General features: G+C 36.4%; 1 protein-coding gene across 1 annotated transcript; it reads left to right on the top strand.

Annotated features, from left to right (window-relative positions):
* The first annotated feature begins 3,154 nt into the window (after positions 1-3,154).
* On the top strand, positions 3,155-22,449 carry ZFAND1 (zinc finger AN1-type containing 1). Its single transcript, XM_032759930.2, has 8 exons — positions 3,155-3,228; positions 6,064-6,106; positions 7,008-7,047; positions 9,173-9,300; positions 9,392-9,483; positions 10,246-10,367; positions 20,665-20,820; positions 20,918-22,449. The coding sequence occupies exons 1-8, from the start codon at positions 3,174-3,176 to the stop codon at positions 21,086-21,088; spliced, it is 807 nt and encodes a 268-aa protein (XP_032615821.1). The 5' UTR covers positions 3,155-3,173; the 3' UTR covers positions 21,089-22,449.
* Positions 22,450-23,948: the final 1,499 nt, after the last annotated feature.

Genomic DNA, 23,948 nt, shown 5'->3' with positions numbered 1-23,948 from the left:
CTCAGGATATACAACAAAAGGATTTATATTTATGCTCACAGACCTGCAGGTCTAATGAGATCTCACTGGGCTAGAAAAGACTTGGCTTGGTAGCTCTTCTTCAGTCTGTGGATTGACTGAACTTAACTTCCAGTCTGTGGGCTGGGTTCAGGTGTATTTCACATGTGTTCATTCTAGGGCCCAGATTGAAGGGCAGTAGCTACTTGCCCCATGTTCCTCTCATCATGGCACAAGGGCCAAGCCTAACCTCATGTAAGGCCTCTACCTGGGTCAAATCGGCCAATGTTCTATAGGCCAAGGCTAGTTACATGGCCAAGCTCAAAATTAAGGAGGTGGTAAAGTACACTGTGCCCTCAATGGGATGGAAAGAGAGATATTTGCTGACCCATAATTCAAAGTCACACCTGCTAGTTCATAACACTTTGTAAATTTCATATTAAGGGATAATAACTTCAATTAACAACTATGTTCTATTTTATCCACATTTATTAATATTATATTTAGCAGAAATTTTTCATATGAGAGATTTAAAATCTATACATAATAATATAACTTATAGTGAATGATCACTATAATATGGAATTTTAATATAAACATCATGGCCTTCTTTTCAAATGTATGACAACACATTAGGCATTTTTCCCCTCTTAATTTTAATTTTTAAATGTTATTCTTTAGCAATCATAACTTTTTTTTAAAGGGTAGTCACTGATAGTCAGTGAGGATAACTACAGAAACTAAGTTCTTTTTTTTTTTTTTTGAGATGGAGTTTCTCTCTTGTTGCCCAGACTGGAGTGCAATGGATTTACCTCAGCTCATTGCAACCTCTTCTTCTCAGGTTCAAGCGATTCCCCTGCCTCAGCCTCCTGAGTAGCTGGGAATTCAGGTGCGTGCCTCCACGCCTGGCTAATTTTTGTATTTTTAGTAGAAACGGGGTTTCTCCATGTTGGTCAGGCTGATCTTGAGCTCCCAACCTCAGGTGATCCACCCGCCTCAGCCTCCCAAAGTGCTGGGATTACAGGTGTGAGCCACCGCGCCTGGCCTAAGAGACATTTCTGAGGGAGAATTGATAGTGTTTAATGGCTACTTCCATGAGAAGTAAGAAAGGAGAGGTGGAGCATAAATCCAAGATTGATTGATTGGTTGAATGAAACAATATGTGGTAGGCTGCCTTTGTTAGAAAGGGGATGATATGGTAGGAAATTATCCGATTTTGGACTTAAGACACCATGACAAATGATGGCACATACATAGATCTATCAGACAGTTGGAAATAGTTACTTCCTGTTTGGTAAAGTGTTCTCAGGGCTGAGAATATGGGTATGAGAGGCTTTAATATGGAAGTCATGGGAATTTCACTGGTATGAGGATGTAAATTGATAAATGGACTAAAGACATAAACATAGTGAAATAGATGTGTTTAAGCAGCACCTAGAGAAGAAATCAGCAAAGGAGACTAAATAGAGAAAGCAGAGGTAGCAACTGCAATCTTGGCTACGCTAATCATCTGATGTTCTATGAGGTGTCCAATAACTGAAAAATTAAAAATATATCCATAATAATTGGACTGATAAAACATATATTTGCCACCTATCTAGAACATTCCAAACACCTAGTAAAATTCCAGGAAACCTGTTATGGATTGATCTGATCAACTTAAACATAAAATCTAGGAAAGCCACTGATCCCTAGATCCAAGAATACCAGAAGTCTTTAGTACTTGCATTTTTTTGTTCTGGTTCATCCACTAATGTGAGCCAATCATTTAATGTCTATGAACTGGTTTTCTCATCTTAATAAAATAAAAGCTATGGAGGCTGGGATAGCCAGATGACATCTTAGGTTGCCTTCAGCTTTAAAATTTAAAGTTTCTCCAGAGACTCAAGCGATTCTGAGATCTTAAATAGATTGATTCAAGAGCAAATGCAGAAGAAATGATTCTTCTTTCCTAGCGTCACCCTTCCCCCTTCCTCTGTGAGTACTGATTGGCAATCTCCAAAGGTATATAAGAGGCATCAAATACTTTTCTAGTTCCTGTCAGGAGTGCAGGTGATTGTCACCCACCCACGCTGAATGGTGCCTGGCATCACATTGGTGGAATGGCATTCATATGTACCCCACCCAGCAGTACCTCTCCTTCAGTACCTTTGCACCAGGCACCTAATACTCCCCTACATCCCAGTGGAATCCCATAAGCTTTCTTCAGGTAGTTGTGCTAAATGAGTCTGGGTTCTCTGAGGAACTCTGTAAGGTTCAGTACACATTCAAGGGCTCAGGAGTTAAGACTATTTTTTCCCCCTACCAGAATTAAAAAAAAAAAAAAAAGGACAAGATAAAGAAATATTAACTTTTTAAAAAGGCTGATGACTGTTTTGCAAGGGGCATGTATGTTACACTATATAATCAAGTAACACTGGTTAAGGGATGGCTCAGGAATTGAATAACCCATGTCTGTCTCTTTTGCTTGATTATTGCAACACTGTGTGCCCAGCACTGTTCTGGTTCCTGGAGTTCTATTAACTTTTTAAAAAAATAAATAAAAGACAATTCCTGTGAAGCCGTTGCTGATTCTGGTGGCAGTATGCAGGGAATCGCGGTACGCAATCGTCCAGAAAGGCAGGTGGGCATTTCTTTTTCTTTTTCTTTTTTTGAGACGGAGTTTCACTCTTCTTGCCCAGGCTGGAGTGCGATGGTCCAATCTCGGCTCACTGCGACCTCCACCTCCCAGGTTCAAGCGTTTCTCCTGCCTCAGTCTCCCGAGTAGCTGGGATTACAGGCATGTGCCACCACGACCGGCTAATTTTGCATTTTTAGTAGAGACGGGGGTTTCTCCACACTGGTCAGGTTGGTCTCGAACTCCTGACCTCAGGTGATCCTCCCGCCTCGGCGTCACAAAGTGCTGGGATTACAGGCCTGAGCCACCGCGCCCGGCTGCAGGTGGGTATGTCTTTAAGGACTAGGCGAGAGGCCTTCCGCTCCGAGAAGAACGCTCACAGAACAGTGGCCTTTCCTGGTCACGGCGAATGCACCTAGGACAAATTGCACAGCTGGTTTCCGGGCCCCGCCCCCACCTGTAGACTCCGCCTCTGGGTCCGCCACTCTCCCGTCAGGCGCCGCGCGCGCTCATTGCCCCGCCCCTCAGGCTGTGCCCCGCCCCTTGCGGCGCCGGAGAGATGGCGGAGTTGGACATCGGGCAGCACTGCCAGGTGGAGCACTGCCGGCAGCGAGGTGATCGGGGAACTTCCAGCCCCCATCCCCGGCCGCGGGAGACCAGGGCTCCGCTTTGGCTCCGCGGATGGTGGCGGCGGGTGAAGGGAGGCCACAAGGCTGGGCAGGGCCTGAGGAGCGGGGTGGGAGCGTTTCTTCTGGGGCTGCAGTGAGATCGGTTGGTGTAGGTTTGTTTTCGCCGTGAGTCTTTGAAATGACGTGTGGTCTCCTTGGAAGGAAGCCATGCAATTCCTGAAAACGTACCTTGCAGTGTTCATTTTGGTGTTCGAGTGTGCCGTGTCCGAGCAGTGCACGAAGCCCACTGCTGGGTCGCGTGGCGCACACTTACTCTGCTGAGCGCGGTATGGGGGACGCGTAGGTTTGGTCTGGGACTGTTATCTTTTGGCTTTGCCACTGCGACCTACGGCCAGCTACTTTCCCAAACTTTTTGTTTACTTATCTGTTACGTAGCTGTCAACAGGAGTTGGGCGAGATCAACTCGCCCAACTAGTGTTCACATGGTTGTGTGTCCGGAAGAAGGCCCTTCCTTAGCTTTTATTAAATTCTCAAAGGCATCCTGATCCTCACATTATTCCACCAAATGGTCATCATGCTCTCCCAGCTGTGTCATTCCCTGATTCTCATTATTATTGTTTGAACAAACATTTACAGATTATTGATTTTGGTGCTTGGACCACATAAGGGTGTAAACTACAGTTTTTTACACAGAAGACCTTTCCAACTAGTAAGCTGCGTTTTACAGAGAATTAGTTAATAATATTGCAGTGGGTTCTCCCCATTGCACTGAGAGACCTTGGGATATACCTAGTCCAAGGTAATGTGGCACTGGCTTCAGGATGCCATACACCTGGAAAAGGCAAGTTTTGAAGCATTAGAACCACACAGACTGCTCAGTCGTTGTTACTAGGTTTCACACGCTACATAAGGTAGCAAACAGGTTTAATCTCCCCTTGCAACTTCAGTCATTGGTATCAAGTACCTGAATTACTGTGCCAAAGACTCTCAGATTTAGCCCAGTTTCAGTGCAGTTCCATAATTGATTCGTGATTTCTACTGTGGGAATGCGTGATAGGACAGGTGACACAATCCCTTCTAGGTTCTTGTTACTTATAGCCCTCTATATATCTTTCACCACTGGCTGTAATAACAAGCCAGTGTGACTTTTTTCATGTGGAAGCTTAGCCATTTGGGTTTTGACTGTAAATTACGTGTGTCTATGCCTGATCCTCCGCTAGTGAGTCCAATACACATTATATGCCATTCATGACATAGTTCATTTTCCTTTCTGGCTATATATGTCTTTAGTGTCAATAACTGAGATGAGGCCAGGCCTATCTATTTGGGACTAGTGGAAAGCAGTTAAGATTTAGACTACGTCAAGTGTATATCCTAAATTTTATCTACCTTCTGGAGGGATTGAAGGATGGCATCAGGTGCTGTGAAATTGTCTTGACTTAACTCTTTCCCCTGGGTCCTTCTGGTTTGCATCTAATGCTTCATTATTAAAAGTCTCAAAATATTAAGCATCTCCACCCAGTCACTGCAGTATTGTTCTTTTTTGTTTGTTTGTGTGTTTTGTTTTGAGATGGAATCTGGCTCTGTCGCCCAGGATGGAGTGCAGTGGCGCGATCTCGGCTCTGCAACCTCCGCTTCCTGAGTTCAAGCGATTCTCATGCCTCATCCTCTTGAGTAACTGGGATTACAGGCATGAACCACCACGCCCAGCTAGTGTGTGTGTGTGTGTGTGTGTTTATTTTTTAGTAGAGATGGGGTTTCGCCATGTTGGCCAGGCTGTTTTCAAACTCTTAACCTCAGGTGATCCGCCCCCCTCGGCCTCCCAAAGTGCTGGGATTACAGGCGTAAGCCACCGGGCCCGGCCCCTTGCAGTATTGTTCTGAGTTGAGTATACTCAAAAGAAGTTAATTGTTGTATTATTATATTAATTATAGATACCGTATTACTATTCTGATCTTTTATATATATCTCATTTGGTTTCTGTAAGTACACTGTGGGGTCGGTGTGGCATACAGCATAGATACAGATATAGATACACATGCATATACACATATACATATATACACAGAAAGGATGTGCTTATATCTTTATATCTGTCCCTGTATATACCTATCTATATCTTTCTATTTTTCTTACCCAATAATAGAGCTTTGGTTTTGTATATGTTTATTTACATACATACATAGAAACACACATATATACTTTATACTAACTGTTCTATTTAGTACATCAAATTACGTATATTTGAAATACCATAAATCTTATAGGTGTATGTATAAATATATATATATTTGAATATAGTCAAGCTTTGGTGATATATATATATGTTCACACAGCTATATGTTAGTACACATATATATAAATATATATATTTATTAGATATATATAAAAAATATATATCCAAAGTTTTACTGTTAAGTAACTTGCCTAGCATTGTTAGATTAGTAAGCAGTGGAATCAGAATTGAATCCCAGGTTTTTAACTCCAAATGTGGAAGTTTTGCAGTATACAGTCATCAAAAACAACACCTAGTAAATCTGGGAAACAAAACAAAAAAGAAAAAGAAAACCACTAGAACTTATTTTTGTCTGACTTAGTACAGTTACAAGTAACATCTATTAATGCCTTCTGTTAATCCAATTACTTTCTGTCACAGTTATTGAAGTTGTGATTAATTTTGTTAGAGTGGTTACCTAGTGCTTGCCTACACTAGGATATTAGTCAAAATGGGAAGTTTTTCCATAGAGGTTGTCTTCTTGCTTAAGAAAACTAAATCAAAATCAGATACTGACCAGTATACACATTTTCTCTCAATTTTAGATTTTCTTCCATTTGTGTGTGATGATTGCTCAGGAATATTTTGGTAAGTTAAGTTTTCATGCAGGATTTGGGAGTAATTTTAGTGTTTATTAATATGAGGTTATTTCTGAAAAGTAGAATGATTTAAAATAATTGTTACTTTAGCCATTGATTATTGATATTCAGTATAGTTATAGGCTCTGATTACTTCTTCATATATGTGACTAATTTTTAAACTTCCAAAAGTGGGGTTATGTATGTGAATTTTATATAAAAGTTATATTATTATAAGGAGAAAATAATATTCACAATATAAAGAATATGGTAAAAATCCAGTTATAATTATTGCTCTTTATTTTAATTAATAAAGTGAAAAGAGCCCAACCTATAAATGCCTTAAAATAGGAATCACAGCATTTGACTACATTACATGCCAAGTAAAACCTGGGAATTAATCAAGAATTTTGGAAAATGGATTTTCCTTACAGTTAAACTTTAAAATGTCAAGCATTTAATTTATAAAATAGAGCAGTGAAAGAATGAATTTTTTTCAGAGTGTAATTCAGAATGATTTGTTGGAAGTAAATAAAAGTAATGTATATTTTTAAATTATTTGGAATTAGAGCACTGTTCACATTTTGCTACTCATGATCTTTTAGAAGTAAAAAGAGCTGAAAGATATGTTTATATTTTCATGTACCCTAAAGCATTCAAAGTAAACGTAATTTAGGGTGGTGAATTGTTTTTACTCATATTGAAGTTGAACATTTGTGTTTTAAAACTTTTGAGACTATAGATGCTCCATCTTTAATTTATCTGACATTTCAGTTTTTTCTCATATTCAAAGTTATTAATGTAGTATGAGCATAATGTATCTTAAGAATACTGAACATTAAAATATCGAAGATTACTGCAGTTATCTTTAAGTATGTTATTTAAATAAACACTTACTATTATTATTTAAGCCTTGAACACAGAAGCAGGGAGTCTCATGGTTGTCCCGAGGTATGTTAATATCTTTCCAATCTGATAAAATGTATTTGTATTTATGTACTTTCATTCAGAATTTGATTAGATTTAAAGCCAGTCAGTATCACAGATTAAAGTTTGGCATACTAAACTGATTAGGTAAAGAGGCTTTTGCTTCATTTATATTATTTTTCTTTGTTTGAAAGAAAAATTGTTTTACTTGGTATTTGTAAATTTTTATCCTCATAATTCTTATTCCTTAACATTTGTTTAGGTAGCCTACTTACAGCATAAGGCTATATATTTATTTGTTTGTTTGTTTTGTTTGGTTTTGTTTTTTTGAGATGGAGTTTTACACTTGTTGCCCAGGCTGGAGTGCAGTGGCGCGATCTCAGCTCACTGCAACCTCCACCTCCTGGGTTCAAGTGATTCTCCTGGCTCAGGCTCCCGAATAGCTGGGATTATAGGCACGCGCCACCACGCCCAACTAATTTTTGTATTTTTAGTAGACATGGGGTTTCACCACGTCGGCCAGGCTGGTCTTAAACTCCTGACCTCAGGTGATCCACCCGCCTTGGCCTCCCGAAGTGCTGGGATTACAGGCATTAGCCACTGTGCCCAGCCAAGGCTATATATTTATAAATGTCCTCCTTATATATTCCTTCCAGTTCACTGTGTTCTTCACTGCTGTGTTCATTTTCACTGATGCCTGCTGATAGGATCTGTGGTAGTAAATCATTCTGGCTCAGTCGGCCTAAGACAACCAGGAAGAAACCTATAGTCTAATAAAATTCCTACCCTAATTTTGTACAAATCATAAGTTAAGAAAGGTCTGGCAAATAGAAGTCAAAATATTACCCTTATTACTGGTAAAGATAAGTTGGTTGATGAAGCTCAGCATAGAGCCAAATGGGTTTGCAAAGAAAATCCAGAATTAGGCAGACTTGCCCAGTAGTCACAGTAGTACTGGACCAGGTTAGGCTTTCTCCCTGAAGGCAGTTCAACTCCAAGAGGAAGAGAGAAAGCTAAGCCCACCATGTTCAATGTGTTCTAACACTTTTCAGTGGACATTTATTCCTGCCCACCATTTACCAAGTACTTTACCAAATATTTTCACATCTGTTATCTCAGTTATAGAAAGTTGTTAAAGTTACATGAGGTTCAGTTGAAATCTGATTCTTTCGAATTTAAATGATCGTCAAAATCTGACTCTTTGAAGTTTACATGATCTATTTGAGGAAAATTTAAATTACCTAGCATGTTGATTTTATGCAGCATTAATTGGAGGAAATATTCAGTCGTACAATAAAACTTACTGATGTTTCTTGCAGTTTATAAATCTATCCTGTGTTTTCTTTTTTCTTAGGATATAATTTGATTTCTCTGAATTTCTTAGGATATAATTTGATTTGTCTCTCATTAATTAAATACTGAAACATCATTAGGCCATTGCAACAAGCTCAAAAAGATACTTAAGTTAATTCTAACAAGATGTAACTATTATTTATAAAAAGGAATTCCCTTTGGTTGTAGTTTTCAAGCAATTATTTCCCTACGTTTACTCATCTTTAGAAACCTGGTTTGTTAATACTCAGAATAGCCTGGCTGATCTAGATTTTTTTTTTTTTTTTAGTCTTATAAAATCTTTTTTTCCTGTGGTGGAGTATTTGCTGGTAATAAAAATATGAAATAGGGCATAGAGAATAATATATGATTATGAAAACTGTCTTTAACATTTTATCTTATGAATAAATATTTTTAAGTGTTTTATTCTCTAAGTGTTTCATCTCCTAAAATTAGCGTGGAAATTAGGTTGACTTGCCATTTGAGGGTTGATGAGATAATTACCTGAGCATATCATGGGGGCATCTTTGTATGAGACTGTTACAAAGCAGGTTAAAATTATAGAGCGTAATTAAATAGTCTTTTCAACTTGACTTAGAAGACAAATATACCACAGTAGGAAAATTATGAAAATGTGGAACATTCAGCATAGTAATCATTTGTCACACAAAACATTCATTGTAATCTCTATGTGAGAGTAAGTAACTTGCTCTAATAAGTTTAAGCAAAAATAATATGAATGCTGCCTTCTAGAATAGACACATTGATTTGGTTTAGATCTGAAATGTAATACATTTCCTGCTTTTTGCATTTTCAGGTGACTGTAATCAATGAGAGACTGAAGACAGATCAACATACATCTTTCCCATGCTCATTCAAAGACTGTGCTGAGAGAGAACTTGTGGCAGTTATATGTCCTTATTGTGAGAAGAATTTTTGCCTGAGGTGATTGATCACTTAGGCTGTTCACACTTTGTATATCTGTTTAAGTCCTATAAAAACACATGAACTAGTGTCACTCTTCTGTTGCTCATAGACACCGTCATCAGTCAGATCATGAGTGTGAAAAACTGGAAATCCCAAAGCCTCGAATGGCTGCCACTCAGAAACTTGTTAAAGATATTATTGGTAAGTATCTAGAAAACGTGTTTTGTTGCTTTCCTAGTTCCAGAGCTCCTGCTTCTTATGTCTACTTTCCAGTTATGGGAGGCATCATTAATCGCCCCAGTGGTATTCGTATTAACGTGTATTTTGATGATATTCTTGTGACAGTATTTCTTACGAGGTCTACCTGACCAATGAAAATTTGGAAATTATTTGGAGGTACTCCACCATAAGTACTTATCTCTTTTGCTGAGCCACTTAGATTTGCTAGTTAACCATCGGGCTAGAAATGGTATTCATGAGATTGAAGTAGTCAGCTGCTTTCTCTGCAGACTAAACTCTAAGCCTAGTCAGCTGTGCTGTGAATGCTGCTGATAATGAGATACCAGGAACGAATGTATCTGTGACTTAAATCAGTCTCTCTGCCAGTATGTTAGCTCAGAATTTTTATTCCGTATTAAGGATAGTACCTTTATTAAAATCTTGCATAACCAAATCTTAAGGTTGTCTGTAGAAGCATTAATGACTGCTTTAGGTTAAATAGGCTTAAGTTGGAAAGAAGCACATTATAGTTAATTTTTTGATGTGGAGATTGCTTAGATCAATCTCAATGATATTTTTCCATTGACCATGTAAATACAATAGCTATACAATGAATGTGGTCTCTGTATATCTCTCTTGTGTGTGATTTATATATGTTTCAGGGCCATAATTAATAAGTGTTTTATAATAAAACTCTATTTGTAATGTGAAAGTTTTATGTGATTACATGCTTACACTTCTTAGATTCCAAGATAGGAGAAACAGCAAGTAAACGACGGAAAGGTGCCAAAAATAGTGAAACAGCTGCAAAGGTTGCATTGATGAAATTAAAGATGCATGCTGATGGCGATAAGTCAGTACCACAGGTTAGTCTTAGAGATTTTTTAAAACACAAAAATTTCAAATATAGTTGAAGTCCTCTTTGTATTCCTCCTTCCCATCAATTAACAACTAACCTAAACCTGGTATGTATCATTCTTAATGTTGCATGGTATATGTCTGCATAAATAATACATAGTTTTATGAGTTTTTTCACTTTATAGACATGACAGTGAACCATATGTATCCTTCTTCGAGTTGTTGTTTTTTTTTTTTTTCCCCCACTTGGGATGTGCTGTTAACATTTATCCATACTGAGACATTTAGTCAACAAAATTCAGATTTTTTTCAATTTTTTGCTATTATAAACTGTCTATGGTGACCATTCTTGTGTATATGTAGAAGAGTTTCTCTAGGACTGTTCCTTTAAAACTTCACAAAATCAGTTATTTTATATAACAACCCAATATATCTATACATACCTTAACACAGTTGAGTAGTACTTACCCTTAATATGTGTTATATTATGATATTTGTTATTCTATTTTAAAGATTGTTAGTCAGAACCTATTAGGTTGAATTTCCAACCCCTGATGGATTGAGACTACTGTTTAAAAAATGCTACTTTAAGGAATATACCTAGAAATAGAAAACCTGGATTATGGGCTTTGCTGATCTTCAGCTTTACTAGATATGGTCAACTTCCTGTTGTCAGTGGTTGTACTCGTTTGTCTCTTTCTATTAGTTCTTTCAACCATGTCTATTTCTGACCATTTATTCCTTCATAAAAATTTTAGGATCACTTTGCCCTGTTCTGTGAAATTATGATTTTGATAGGAATTATGCTGAATTTTAGATTAGAGACAGTTGACATCTTTAGAATTTTGACTCTTGTCATCTATGTCTATGGTATATCTTTCCAACTTTTCGTTAGGTTTTTTTTTATGTGTAATTATAGAAGTAACATTCTATAATGCTTACCATAAATATTTACGTACCTTTTCTTAGTTTTATTCTTAGACTCTTTATAATTTTTGCTGTCATTGTAAATAATACCTTTTTTAAAAAAATATATTTTCCTAACTAATTATTGTTGGTTAATGTTATGTTGCCCTTCTATCCAGCAAGTAAATTCCTAATAGTTCCCATATTTTGTAGATTTTCTGGCCTATTTTCTGTGTAGTCATATCTTCTCCAAATGCCAATTTTTGTGGATTTTTTCTGCAGATTTTCTCTTCTCTTTTGTTCATTATCATTGCTTGTCTTAATGTTGAGCTCTTCAGAACAATGTTGAATAATATGGGCAATAGAAGGAATCTTCATCATGTTTCTGACTTTAATGCAAATGTATCTAAAGTTTCCTCAAGTATTAGATATACTGTAAATTTGTGTAAGTAGCCTTTTTCTTGATATTATTTCTTTCTATTCCTAGTTTGCTAGGAATTTACATTATGAATGGATATTAAACTTTACTGTAAATTTTTTTCTTACATCTAGTAAGATGATCATTTTTTCTTCATCAATGTAATAAATTTCATCGATCAGTTTTTCTCTCGTTAGATCATCAAATATTCGAGGATAAATCACTTGACTCTGGTATATAATTCTTTTAAAATGCACTGAGAAATTGATTTGCTAGCATATTATTTGTGTGTTAGTGACATTAATAGCAAGATTATGCTCAAAAATTAGTTGAGTATCTTTCTCTTGTCTATTCTTTGAGGTTGTTGTAGAGGGTGGGAATTATTTGTTCTTGAAGGTTTGGTAGCACTCAGCTGTAGTAACTCTTGGAGAATTTCGAATACTATTCCAAAGTGTTACGTCTTGCTTTATCTTTATAATCTATTTCTTATGAAGTCAATTTTGGTAAATATTTTTCCAAAAAACTGTTTGATGTAGATTTTTCAGTTTCTTATGGTCAAGTTGTTCAAGTTATTCTGTTATACTTCAGAATCTCTATGTGTCTCTAGTCATTCTACTTCTTTCTTAATATTTTTCATTTGTACTTTTCCTTCTTTCCCCTTTAGACAGAACAGCTAGAAGTTTATCCTTATTTTTTCTTAGTGTTTTCAAAGAACCATGATTTGGATTTAAAGACCTCTGTGTTTTGTTTTCTGTTTCACTAATTTTTGCTTTTATATTATTTCCTTCTGCTTTGTTTAGATTTTTCTCTGATGTCCTTTTTCCAGCCTTTCACATAGAATGGTAATTTATTTATTTTATTTTTGTTTTGTTTTGTTTTGAGACAGAGTCTCGCTCTGTCGCCCAGGCTGGAGTGCAGTGGTGCGATCTCAGCTCACTGCAACCTCCGTCTCCCCGGTTCAAGTGATTCTCCTGCCTCAGCCACCTGAGTAGCTGGGATTACAGGCGTGCACCACCACACCCGGCTAATTTTTGTATTTTTAGTAGAGATGAGATTTCACCATGTTGGTCAGGCTGGTCTTGAACTCCTGACCTCATGAACCACCCTCCTTGGCCTCCCAAAGTGCTGGGATTACAGGCATGAGCCACTGCTCCCGGCAGTTTATTTTTAATATACTTGTTTAGGTGTAACAGTATACTTGTTTGGTGTCTTCGTTTTGATACCATTTCAAACACAGGCAAGTTACAAACATAGTACAAATAACTTTTCCATATTCTTTACCCAATTGTACCAATTATTTATATTTTGTCCTGTTTGCTTTATCATCTGCTGTCTCTCTGTGTCTATATGTACCATATGTATATGTGTGTATTTAATTTTTGGTCCACTTGATTTATCACTTTCTCAGGTTAAAATCTCCTACTATGGATGTAGTTTTGCTAATTTTTTTATGTAACTCTAATGGTTTGTAGAGTTATGTATTATCAAGTGCATAGAATTTCTTCAGTGTTATATGTTCTTTATGTATTTTGCCTTTAATCCTATGTTTAATTATAATATTGTTTCACTAGCTTTCTTTTGGTGAAAATTTAACAAGTATGTAATTTTTTCACCGCTTTATATTTCAACTTTTTTTGTTGTTTTGTTTTAGGGTGTCTCTTGTAAGCAGCATATAGCTGGACTTTGTTTTTTTTAAACCAGTTTGATAGTATCTCTGTTTTGTAGGTGAGTTGAATCCTTTCTTGTTTATGGTGGTCATTGGTGTATTGAACATATTTCTTCCATCATATATTTTCTGTTCATCACCCTTTTTCTTTGACTCTTTCCTTTTGTATTGAATTTGTTCTGATGGCTTAGAAACAATTGATTACAATTTTCTTATTTTATTGACTACCCCGATATTTTCCTTTTTTGAAATTTTATTTGATTTTTTAAAATTGCAAAGGTAGTATAAGCTTTTAACAAGTATAACTATCAAAAGATGCGTATGGAGAAAAAACATACACGCTCCTGTGTCTCTCATCCATTTCCATCCCCTAAAGCAGCGGTTCTTAACTGAAAGCAGTTTTGCTCCCTAAGGGGACATTCAGCAATGTCTGGAGACATTTTTAGTTGTCACAGTTGGGAATGGGGTGCTACTGGTATTTAGTTGGTAGAGGCCACAGATGCTGTTAAATTCATACATTGTAGAGGACAAGGCCGACAACAGAGAATTTTTTCTTGACCTAAAATGTAAATAGTGACAAAGTTGAGAAGACCTGCTCTCAAGTATTCAGTAATACTTGCATTACTTTGCAATTCTTCTATTACTTAAAACATAACAGTAAAAACTTCTACAAGACTTACTTTGAGGCAATTTTCTAACATATTTCATCCTTGCAACAAGTTTATAAGGTATACACTATTAACTCTTACCCAAAAAGAGTAACATTCTATTAACATAGCTAGTAAGTGGAGAACTACAAATTGAAACTAGGCAGTCTGGTTTCACAAACCATCTCCTTCACACACTTAACAATATATCATAAAGCATTCTATCAGTTTGTAGATAAAAGTTTTTCCCTTTATTATTAATGTTTGTGTGTGTATATAGATATACTAGAGATATATGTGGGTGTCTGTGTTTATATATACTTACATGTATAATATATACGTATGTATTGTATCCATGTATATACATATATGTGTAAGTGTATTATATGTGTGTGTATATCATTTTACATAAATGAAAATGTATTCTACTTGTGTATGTGTGCAAAGGCATAAAGAATATTTTTCTGTCATTATTTTATAAAAATGGTATCATTCATTTAGTCAACATGCTTAAAAAAAAATACTTTCTATATACCAAGCCCTGAAAATACAGTAGTGAATAAAACAGAATCCCTTCTGCCCTTATGAACCCAGAGTTCCTGGAGTTTATATGCCACTTGGCTGAGACAGATAATAAATATATAATAGTTTGTGTAGTGATTAGGGCTATAAATAAAACTAAAGCAGGTTTGGGGTAGATTATGTATCCTTCTCTCATTAATGCCTAGTAGAAATTCCCTCAAGTGAGTTGGTGTGGCCCTAAATCATTTTCTTTGCAAACTGCATTCTCTTCTGTGGTGTGGGTGTACTGTGGCTTATTTTGTCATTTTTCAATTAATGAGCATTCACTTTGTTTCCAGTTTTGGCTGCTGTGCTGAGTAGCCTGTGTGGTACTTTTCTTTCTGTGAGATAAATTCCGAAGAGTATGTTTGCTGTGTCAAATGGTACACGTATTTTAAATTTTAATAAAAATTGTCAAACAACTTTACAAAGAAATTACAATTCACATTTCTAATCAAACTTCATTGACGGATTGCCTATACTAAGCATGGTTTTGTGGCTCTAGTTTTTTAATCACCTTTAGTACTTACAACTCTTCTGAGATATATTTTTATCCTAATTTCACAGATGAGTAATCTGGAGTTAAGTATTTTTAAGAGCACTAACTTGGTAAGAGCCTGCCCTTCTAACCAGTTCCGTATACTGCCTCTTGTGGCCAAACATGAGAGTACCCTTTTTCTCCATGGTGTCCAGTATCTATTTGCATTCTTTTTAATATTTTACAGTCTGGTGGCTATAAAAAGATATTTCATAATTGCTTTAATTTGTATTTTCCTGACTACTATTCAGTTTGGACAACTTTCAATATGTTTTTTAGGCATTTGGATTTGCCCTTCTCTGAATTGTTAGTGAGTATCCTTTGATCATTTTTCTTTTGGGATATTTTCTTTTTATTTTGTTTGGTCACCTTATAGGAGCTCTTAGACTATAAAAGATGTTAATCTTTTGTCTATAATCATTATTTGTAAATTGTTTTTCTAATATATCAGTGTATTGATATTACTTATATTTCTAATTGACATAGCAATATTTTACATTTACATTTTCCAAGTTCTGTCTTTTCTTTCATTCCTGTTGTGGTTTTCCTTTGGGTTTTGTGGGTATGTTTGTTCTGTTTTGCATTAGCCTCTTTTTTTTTTTTCCGGCTAATTTTGTATTTTATAAAACAGGTTTCACCATTTTGGTCAGGCTGGTCTCGAATCTGACAGGTGATCCACCTGCCTCACCTGGCGTGAGCCACTGTGCCCGGCTTGTTTTGGATTAATCTTTAATCCACCTGTTTTTTTTGTTAGCATATGATGTGAGCTAAGGGCTTAATTTTATTTTCTTCCAGTTGTTTAGGTAGTTTTGCCACCACTGATTATTTAATAAGTTATCTATGTTTTATTGGATTGAAATACCAAAATACCACCTTCATGAAAAGTTGGACATTTTATTTCTGTATATGGATTTATTTCTTAATTTTCTATTGCAGTCTCATTTATTTTTTACTCATAAGTTAATACCAAATTGATTTGGTGCAATAGCTTTATAGAATGTTCTATATCTGATCATGCAAGTCCCATCCATATTTTTCCATTTTTTTCTTAGTATTTTTATTAGCATTTATTTATCCATCTGAATGTTACAATTATTATATCCAGATTTTTAAAAATACCACTCTTAGGATTTATAGGTTATCATAATGGGGCAAGGTTGTGAATAACAGACTTCAACATAGCCTGTTAAAGAAGCTAGACTCTTTAAAAGCAAAATGTGGAAACTGAGAGTATGATTATAAAAAGCAACAGATAGCACAGCATAGTCTTAGACAGAAATGTGGCTTCCTACATCCCCTTATGTTTCCCACAAGGATGTGATGAGTGAATATTGCCTGGAGGAAGTGAGGATTTGACCATTTATTTGAAGGCCCCTTTGCCATTCTCCTGGAGATTTTATACCATCTTGGCCTCCTTTTTTATGTCCTGAGGATTCCAGCCCCTTTCCTGCTCCTAAGCTTCCAGTAATTCATGCAAAACATCTTTAATGAATACCTGAGTGGGTTCTATGAAGTTAGGTGAAGTACAGTTCGAATTCCCAGCAGTATCTACTGGCAAGTCTAGGCTTTTGGCCTGACTCAGAACCATTCCTGAAGGATTCACATTGGATTTGCTTTACATGCTATACATTAATTTTGGAAGAAATGACATTTTTATGACATTGTCTTTCTGTAAGGACCTTATATGTCTTTATTTATTCAGTGTTTTATTCCCTTCTGTAACATTTCGTATTTTTCTTCTTTTATGTTGTATTCCTTATTTTCATTGCTATTTTATGGTTTTTGTTTAGGTTGAGAACAGAATATTTTCCCCACTTCTATTGCCAAGTACTTATTGCTAATAAAGAGAAAAAAAATCTTCAGTTCTGTATACTCATATTATTCAGCTACATCACCAAAATCTTTTATTATTTTTAGAAGTTTTTTCTACTAGTGTTTTTTAATTTTCTAGTTAAAAATTATACCTCATTAACAAATAAGAATAGCTTTAATTTTTTTCAATAATTATACTCATTATTTCATTTTTCATACTACATTATCTATAATCTCCAATATAATATCCTAAAATGATAATGGTGATAACAACTATGTGCTTACATTCTTAACGTATATAATTAAATATCAACTTTTTTCTCAAAGGCTAAAGTTAGTTGGTATTATATCCTCCTGAATACGAGCTTGAAATGCTTTATCCTGTTGACTATCTCCTATCCCATCATCTTTTTTTAACATAAAAATTAATTTTAAGTTAATAGCTATTAAAATTTACCAACACTTCTTTTTTTTTTTTTTTTTTTTGTTTCTCCTTCCTTAGGGCTCACTTTTATTTTTGCTAAAGTACATTCTTTAGCAGTTCATTTAATAAAGGTCTCTGGTAATAAATTCTATCAGTCTTTTTTTGTTTGAACATGCCCTTATTTTGCCCTTACTTTTAGCTGGATTGTCTATTAAACTTTCTCAACACTTTTAATATACTTTGTCATCTATTATTGGAGGAACATCTGTGTCAGTCTTACTCTATGAGTAATCTATCTTTTTTGGTAGCTTTTAAGATTTCTTGTGATATTTTCCAATTTCTGTGGAATGTTTCTACATGTGGATTTATTTTAATTATTCAGTTTGACACATTGTAAATTTTGACTTTTTGGAAAATTGTACTCATTTTCTCTCTAAATAGTGCTACTTCACCATTTCTTCTTTTCTGAATCTCTTGTCGACATATGTTGGGGATCTATAATTGTTTTTGATTTTGTTTTGAGACAGAGTCTCACTCTGTCACCCAGGCTGGAGTGCAGTGGCACAGTCTCGGCTCACTGCAGCCTCTGTTTCCCTGGTTCAAGCAATTCTCGTGCCTCAGCCTCCTGAGTAGCTGGGACTACAGGCGCGTGCCCCCACACCTGGCTAATTTTTGTATTTTTAAGAGATGAGGTTTTGCCATGTTGGCGAGGCTGGCCTCGAACTCCTGACCTCAAGTGATCTGCCCACCTCAGCCTCCCAAAGTGCTGGGATTACAAGTGTAAGCCACCATGCCCAGCCTATAATTGTTTCTATCTTGTGTCACTTTATGTGGTATTCTGGATGAATTCCTCGTATCCATCTTATAATAAATTAGGCCTTTTTATTGAGGATTCTAGAAACTTATCTATAATAAATTTTGAGTGTTTTACTCCAGAAACTATTTTTTAATTTTCATTTTTTGACTTGGATCTTCATGTCTTTTATGTTTTATTTGTGCCTATTTTGGTTTCATAACTTCTTGTTTCCTTCTTTATCTAATTGTGCATCCTAGCTACCTTTTTTTAATGTCTTTTTAAACTTCAGCTGTCTTCATTTGCCCATAATTAGTTAATCTTCAGTTTGTTTTGAAATTTCAGTTACTGAATTTAACATGTTCATCTTGAATAGGAGGTTCTTCCCATATCTCTCCTTCTGTCACTCACAGATCCCTGTCTAGCAATTTTATACTTAGGTCAGCATTCGGCAGTAACTTTAGCTGCCCTTCCTAGAGCAGAGGTCCCACACACTCCTCTGCTTCCGAGCAGGGAGCCTGACCCAGGAGCTTTATACTTATCTGCCTGTGGTGCTGTTATTTCCCACTTACCTATATGCTGACCTCCTCCTCTTCTGGAGCCCTGAAAGCCTGTGGCTTAGCCAGCCTCTCACTTTTCATTTCTGTTTCATTTTTGATCCTCATACATAATTTATCTTTTTTTTTTAAAAAAAAAGATACAGCTATATCTTACTAATTTTCTCTTTCTATATTTATCTTCTTGCTACTTTCTTTTTGGAGCAAGTAATATTTGATTATAGAGGTGGCTCACAGTTTGAATTTCCAGTGATTTCTTGTTTTTTCTTTTAGTACTTGTTACCTTTAATAACACACCCCACTGGTCTTCAACAAATCTAAATTCCTTAGTGCTGAGATGGGAATTGTGTTGAATTTATTATTTCTCAGAATAATTGTGATCTTTCCCCCACAAGTTAGAGATGCTCCAGTTATGCCAAAATTTTTGTTTTAGCAAGAATTGACCTGTAAAGCCAGCACTTTTGAAAAGCAGTTTTTAGGAATCAGTGAAGATCAAAGGCCAAGCCTTTTGCTCCTACTCATTCTTTCCTGCTTTTTTTTTTTTTTTTTTTGAAATAGGGTCTTATTCTGTTGCCCTGGCTGGAGTACAGTGGCATGTTCACCACTCATTGCAGCCTCGACCTTCTTAGGCTCAAGTGATCCTCCCACCTCAGCCTCCAAAGTAGCTGGGACTACCAGCACACACCGCTACACCCAGCTATTTTCTGTGCTTATTGTAGAGATGGAGTTTTACCATGTTGCCCAGGCTGGTCTTGAACTCTTGGGCTGAAGCAATTTGCCTGCCTTGACCTCCCAAAGTGCCGGGATTATAGGCATGAGCCATCATGCTCAGCCATCCATTTGTTAATTAGGCAAGAAAATACAATATAAGGAGAGGAGAGATAAGATATAAAATACTAGAGAAATCCTTTCCAAGTCCTTTCTTTTGTTGATAAGGTACTTGGGGTTTGGAGGTGTTTTTCTATCTTTTTTTTTTTTTTAATGTTTCCTTGTTCCGAAAAGTCCTTCTGTCTAAATACATAGTGAGGTCTTTCACACAGAAAGAAATGTTATATGTGTCAGAAATCTTTAAATTGCAAGTGACAGAAACTTGATTCCAACTAGGAAAATCAAAACAAACTTTTTTCCTCATATAATGGGGAATAATGAATTGATCTGGTCTTAGGGGATGAATTCAGGAACTCAGATTATGTTGAAAGAGCTCATCTGTTTTCTTGTTATTTCTCCTTCTACATTGACCTCATTTTTTCCCATTTGAGGAAACTTTTTCCATATTGGTTCAGGAATAGCTGTTAGGTGATGGGGTTCGCTGTAGGCAACTCCAGGTTTAATTTGATAAAACTTAAGAAAAAATAAGGACAGGCCGGGTGTGGTGGCTCACTCCTGTAATCTCAGCACTCTGAGAGGCCGAGGCGGGTGGATCACCTGAGGTCAGGAGTTCAAGACCAGCCAGAACAACATGGTGAAACCCCGTCTCTAGTAAAAGTACAAAAATTAGCCGGGCATGGTGGCACATGCCTGTAATCCCAGCTACTCAGAGGCTGAGGCATGAGAATCACTTGAACCCTGGAGGCAGAGGTTGCAGTGAGCCAAGATCGCGCCATTGCACTCTAGCCTTGGCAACAATAGTGAAACTCCCTCTCATAAATAAATAAATAAATAAATAAATAAATAAATAAATAAATAAGGAGAGTGCTCTTTGTCTCCTAAGCTGTTGAACATAAAATCCCAGGAACAGACCGTGACTGGCCTAACTTAGGCCACATGCCTGTCTTTGCACAGATCACCCTGGCCAGGGTCTTGGTCCTATGCCCATGCATTTATGTGTATTTTTAGCTACTGTGATTGGTATTCCAAATAGCAGATACCTTGTTAGAAGGTAATTCTGGTCTGACCAGAAGAAGAGAGGAAGGATTGGCACCAGACAAAAACTGATGTCTATTTTGTCTATGTAATGGTTGTTTTAACTTTTTCTTTTTACAGACAGAAAGAATTTACTTTCAGGTTTTCTTACCTAAAGGGAGCAAAGAGAAGAGGAAAGCAATGTTCTTTTGCCACCGATGGAGCATTGGAAAGGCCATAGACTTTGCCGCTTCTCTAGCCAGGCTTAAAAATGACAATAACAAATTAACAGCTAAGGTAACATCTCATTATAATAATATTTTTATAAAGGTTTTATGATGCTCCTTTCAAGCATGCTTATTTATTACAGTATGACTTACTTCTCCCTTCACAGAAATTAAGGCTGTGTCACATTACTTCAGGAGAAGCCTTACCCTTGGATCATACTTTGGAAACCTGGATTGCTAAGGAGGATTGTCCTTTATATAATGGTGGAAATATAATCTTGGAATATCTTAATGATGAAGAACAATTCTGTAAAAATGTTGAATCTTACTTGGAATAGTCATTCAAAGATTCAAGTCAGAAATCAAAGGGAAAATTCTATTACATGTTTAAGTCCATTTCTTTTACTACAAATACTATTTTTGTAATTTTTAAAAGTTGCTTTTTAACTTATTTCCCCTTATGTCACATTTTAAATTATGAGTTTTCTATTAGAGTTTTTTTTATTTTAAGTTTAACTGTGTACGGATCCTCAATTATTAGCAAATTCTTATATTTAATTAGCTTTCATTAGTTTATGTTGTAGTGACAACAACAAAGATGTATTTTCTGGTGGGGGATGTCAGCTGTTGATTGGCTGTGACACTGCTTTGTGTCATCTTCTCACCATGATCAAAGGCGAGGGAAGGGATCTCTTTTGGGACATTGTCATTGTTTTAGCAGAGACAGAAAGAGATGAAATACACCTCAGTTTTCTCTTAAAAGATGCATGTATCATACTTGCTTTAAGCAAGTCATGTGGCCAAGCCTAGCATCATGGAGCCAGAAAGTATAGCCTTGCTGTCTGTCTACATCATGATGTATTAATTGATATATCTACATGAATTATAGAAACTTAGAGGTCATCTTTATTCAGTCTTATAATTTTTACATGAAGAATCTTAGGCCTAGGAGGAGAAAATGATTTTCTTCCTATTACCTAACTAGATTGGGGCATATTTCGATAAAGACCCACCTCTAGTGAGATTCATCTTTTTTGTTTCTGTGACTGTATTCCACATGAGAAGAAAGATGGGATAGCTCAACTTCATTATATACCAAAGCAAAACACATGCCAAATGATGACTACATTTTACCAACAAATTTAGACGAGTATTCTCGACTAGTGTTTACTATCTGTATCCCCAAAACTACTACTATATAGACAGAATAGAAAGTATTTCTGTTTGTCCTTTTTTTGTTTTCTGTTCTAATTGTCAGGGACATACGTAGTGGCTATAGGTTTACTTAAAAGGAATAAACTTGGAATGCTCATTTGATTTATTTCCTTTCTAATTCTTCATATTATTTTTATGTGAGGAGTGGAGATAATTTCCGACTTTTATTATGTTCTCATACTATTCATTAGCATAGTTATTTGAGTTCCCACTAAATGTAGGGATTTGTCTCTAATTGCCATGATTAATACAATGATGATGTGTATACATACAGGTACACCTTGTAAATATTGTGGGTTCAGTTTCAGACTACCACACGAAGCAAATATTGGAGTATATTGAGCCAGACAAATTTTTTTTGTTTCCCAGGGCATATAAAAATTATGTTTACACTATACTATAGTCTATTTAATGTGCAATAGCATTATGTCTAAAAAATGTGCATAGCTTAAATAAAAAATACTTTATTGCTAAAAAATGCTAATAATCATCTGAGCCTTCAACAATTTGTAATGTTTTTGCTGATGGAGGGTCTTGCCTAATTTCAATAGCTGCTGACTGATTGGGGCGGTAGTTACAGAAGGTTGGGGTGGCTGTGACAACTTCTTAAAATAAGACCACAATGAAGTTTGCCACATTGATTGACTCTTCTTTTCATGAAAGATTTCTGTGTAGCATGCAATGCTTTTGATAGCATTTTTTCCTGAGTAGAACTTCTTTCAAAATTGAAGTCAATCCTCTTAAACCCTAGCTTTATCAGCTAAGGTTATGGAATATCTAAACTTTTTGTTATCATTTCAACAATGTTCATAGCATCTTCGCTAGGAGGAGATTCCCTCTTATTTTGTTTATTTATTTATTTATTTTTTCTGAGATGGAGTTTCACTCTTGTTGCCCAGGTTGGAGTGCAATGGCATGATCTTGGCTCACTGCAACCTCTGCTTCCCAGGTTCAAGTGATTCTCCTGCCTCAGCCTCCTGAGTAGCTGGATTACAGGCATGCGCTACCACGCCTGGCTAATTTTGAATTTTTAGTAGAGACGGAGTTTCTCCACGTTGGTCAGGCTGGTCTCAAACTCCCGACGTCAGGTGATCTGCCCACCTCAGCCTCCCAAAGTGCTGGGATTACAGGCGTGAGCCACCATGTCCGGCCAAGATTCCCTCTTAAGAAACCACTGTTTGCTCATCCGTAAGAAGCAACACCTCATCCATTCAGCTTTTGTTAAGAGATTGCAGCAGTTCAATCACATCATCAAACTCTACTTCTACTTCTTGTTTTCTTGCCATTTCCACCACATCTACAAGTATAAGATCACTAATTGCAGATCACAATAACAGATGTAATAATAACGAAAAAGTTTGAAATATTGAGAAAATCACCAGACTGTGACACAGATACACAAAGTAAACGCATGCTATTAGAAAAATGGCTCTGGCAGGTCGGGTGTGGTGGCTCACACCTGTAATCCCAGCACTTTGGGAGGCCAAGGTGGGTGGATCGCTTCAGGACAGGAGTTCGAGACCAGCCTGGCCAACATAGTGAAACCCCATCTCTACTAAAAATACAAAAATTAGCTGGGTGTGGTGGTGGGTGCCTGTAATCCCAGCTACTGGGGAGGATGAGGCAGGAGAATCACTTGAACCTGGGAGGCAGAGGTTGCAGTGAGCCAAGATCATGCCACTGCACTCCAGCCTGGTGACAAAGCAAAAAAGACTGCATTTGATTTAATCTGATGCAACATAAAATGGAGCGCCATAATGTGCTGTGTTTGCACTTACATACAAAGTAGTGTAGCGGATGCTAATTTAGTAGATAATCAGTATGGCTATGTTCCAGTAACTCTTTTATCAGAAAGTATAACACTTAAATATATCCCCAGATACCAATAAGTTTTAGTGACAACTAATACTGTAATGTTTAGCACAATTACTTGCACATACAAGAAGATCAACACATGGTCATGCAGTCGACTAAAACTATGCC

The sequence above is a fragment of the Hylobates moloch genome, unplaced genomic scaffold (assembly GCF_009828535.3).
Source record: "Hylobates moloch isolate HMO894 unplaced genomic scaffold, HMol_V3 SCAFFOLD_9, whole genome shotgun sequence".
Classification (NCBI taxonomy): domain Eukaryota; kingdom Metazoa; phylum Chordata; class Mammalia; order Primates; family Hylobatidae; genus Hylobates; species Hylobates moloch.
This window is presented reverse-complemented; position numbering and strand designations above follow the sequence as displayed.